Source organism: Pyrus communis, chromosome 13 (assembly GCF_963583255.1).
Source record: "Pyrus communis chromosome 13, drPyrComm1.1, whole genome shotgun sequence".
Classification (NCBI taxonomy): Eukaryota; Viridiplantae; Streptophyta; class Magnoliopsida; order Rosales; family Rosaceae; genus Pyrus; species Pyrus communis.
This window is the reverse complement of record NC_084815.1, coordinates 13,969,287-13,971,840: the sequence shown is the minus strand read 5'-3', so window position 1 is coordinate 13,971,840 and position 2,554 is coordinate 13,969,287. Positions and strand designations below refer to the sequence as shown.

General features: G+C 34.1%; 1 protein-coding gene across 1 annotated transcript; it reads right to left on the bottom strand.

Moving 5' to 3' along the window:
* Positions 1–349: 349 nt before the first annotated feature.
* Positions 350–2,055, bottom strand: LOC137712033 (remorin-like). Its single transcript, XM_068451181.1, has 5 exons — positions 1,857–2,055; positions 1,207–1,257; positions 966–1,053; positions 748–829; positions 350–571 (listed from the first exon to the last, which is right to left on the bottom strand). Exons 1-5 carry the CDS (start codon positions 2,053–2,055, stop codon positions 350–352), a joined length of 642 nt encoding a protein of 213 aa, XP_068307282.1.
* Positions 2,056–2,554: the final 499 nt, after the last annotated feature.

Below are 2,554 nucleotides of genomic sequence, written 5' to 3'. Positions count from 1 at the left end.
GTTTGGGCTTTGTTAAGTTCAGAAAACCTTTGATGAAGACAAGCCCAACTTTCAACTGGATTTATGGAAGTACAGGGCTCAATAAGACAAGTGGCTTGGAGGGAGGGCAGAAATTTCAAATATACCTCCACTCTGTCCCCATCGTTTGTTTCTAAAAGGTTTGCCCTTTCAAAACTTGCTATTTTTCTTAGTAGCTTAGTCAAAATAGAAGAATAGTAAACTATAAATGTTCTGCATGTGTTTGATTTTGCACTTATTGAAAAAACTGTGCAGCACTACAAATAAAAAAACCAACAAAATTAACCAAATTTGAAAGCAAGCCCCTCCCTTTGTTTTGGTGGTTGATTCATTATTTGACTGCAGAATGCTGACAGACGCAGCACCACAACAGCAATTTCTTTGGTGTATTTCCAGTCGAACGAAACTTCGCAGCTGTCTCCTCCACCTTCAGGGATTGCTCTTTTTTCTTGGCTTCAATGATAGCTTTCCTTTCTTCTCCTGTTTTATGTATTTCAGCAACTTTGTTCTTCATTTTCTCAGCATACCCTGCCTTCTTTTTTTCATATTTTTCCTACGCAGATTGGTTGAAAAAACACTTTGATCAAGTATCCAAAATAGGTTCTAATGTAATCATATGGATCAAATAGCTGCAAGCATACTTGAAGGATTTTAAGAGAACTGTAAAGACCTTGTAGCTCAGGTGGTTAATAAGCATTTATTTTTGCAACCAAGGTTCGAGAATTTTACCTCAATTTTTCTGAGTTCTGCCTCTACATTGGTTCTCTTGTTGTTTTCCCATAATTCTACTATTGACATTCTTCTGCATGCCCTGTCAATCGTTGAAAACGTTGGAATACTTCAAATGCTTTAATCAAGCATTATAAATAATTATTATTTTGAAGGATCAACACTTTTCATGTTTTTATTAATTTATTTTATAAATCAAGTTATACATGACCACTTACTTGTTCTCTGCTTTTGTCTTCTCACTTTCTTCCCATGCTTTAATTAAGGCCAGCCTTTTCTCCATTTCAATTTTTGCAAACAATACATCTGAAAAAAAGAAAAAAAACGAGAAAATGATGAGTTTTTAATATACATACATACATACATACATATATATATATATATATATATATATCTCTTGCAACTGAGGGATGTACAGAAAATGATTCAAAGAAACAAACAAATCATAGACATATATACCTCTGTCAGTTGAACTCCCTACACCTTTCTTTACTGCGGGGTCTGCAATCTCTAAGAATGTTAAACAAATTCCACATGATAGTTGAGGAATATGAGCAAAATATGAATATCCGCAAATTGATTATCTTCTATATATATATAAAGTGAGAAGGTAAAAAATGGTGAAGGTTTTATAATTTCTAGATTGCCTTTCTCCCATGAAAATTTCAAAAAAAAAAAAAAAAAAAAAAAACTAATAAAAAAAGAACTAAGTAGTGGGAGTGCTTAGGGTTTAAGATTAATAAATAATTTCATATTTGTACATAAGTTTATGAATTCCTACTTTTTGACATAAGCAAAAATGATTTATCTATCGAACTAAGATCAATATCACTTGCTAACATTCATCTTTATTATTATTTTTTTTTTCTTGAGGCAAAACATTCATCTTTATTGATATCTTCTATAAGCACAAAATGTTGATCCACCCAATTCTAATATGAAAAATATTTTGTGACTCCAACAAATTACTTTAGTCTAGTTACGTCACCGATCAAGAAAAATACCCGTAAAAGTGAAGATATTTTATATTTTGTACGTCTGGCTTCATGTCACAATAATTATCTAAAAAGCTCAGAAATAGAGAGAAAGATATAGAGGGGAGTGTGCACCTTTGACAGCTGCTGCAGCAGGAGCAGCAGGAGGAGGAGATGCCGTCTCTTCAGGAATTGGGATCACACTCTTGTCTTCAGTGGCATGATTTTCTCCTTCGTTCTTAACAACCGCCGGGACTTCTTCTGCTGTTGGCGGTATTGCGGACACAGAGGGAGTTTCACCCTCAGCCCTTTTGTGCTCCTCCTGATCTCCCATAACGTAGACTTTAAGCTTAGCCACAGTTCCCACAGACACAACAAAAAGTTCAAAAGAAATTAAAATAAACGTCAACCGTCACCAAAATTTATAGCCAACTAAATAAGCCCAATGATCACAAACAGATTAGCTTTGAGGGATCCGGAAATCTGTCGTGTGTTACAAGAAAAATGATTGGTGGAAAGACCTAGGTGAAAGGTGATGGTGTTGTAGGAGGTTACATATATATAATAGATTGGGACCAGACAAAAAATTGTTTTGAGATCAGACGTTTCCAATTGTGTTACTGATTAGTCCTTTTTTGGCCTTTCCATGCGTTGATACGTTACATGCTACGTACCAATTGGGAAAGATGAATAAATTCATGGGGAAAATTGAAGGAAAAAAGAAATAATGCCCCTATGGGTTGAGAATATATGGTTAGACTTTTAATGTAATTATTATTTGACTTAAAAAGTGTATTATTTACATAAAAGGACAAATAGAATGCTCATGGATA

Excerpts from the sequence above, each read along its gene's own strand:
- LOC137712033 (XM_068451181.1), bottom strand. The coding sequence starts at position 2,055 with ATGGGAGATCAGGAGGAGCACAAAAGGGCTGAGGGTGAAACTCCCTCT. Across the intron at positions 1,258-1,856 it reads TGCTGCAGCAGCTGTCAAAG|AGATTGCAGACCCCGCAGTA; the intron begins GTGCACACTCCC and ends TAACATTCTTAG. Across the intron at positions 1,054-1,206 it reads AGGGAGTTCAACTGACAGAG|ATGTATTGTTTGCAAAAATT; the intron begins GTATATATGTCT and ends TCTTTTTTTCAG.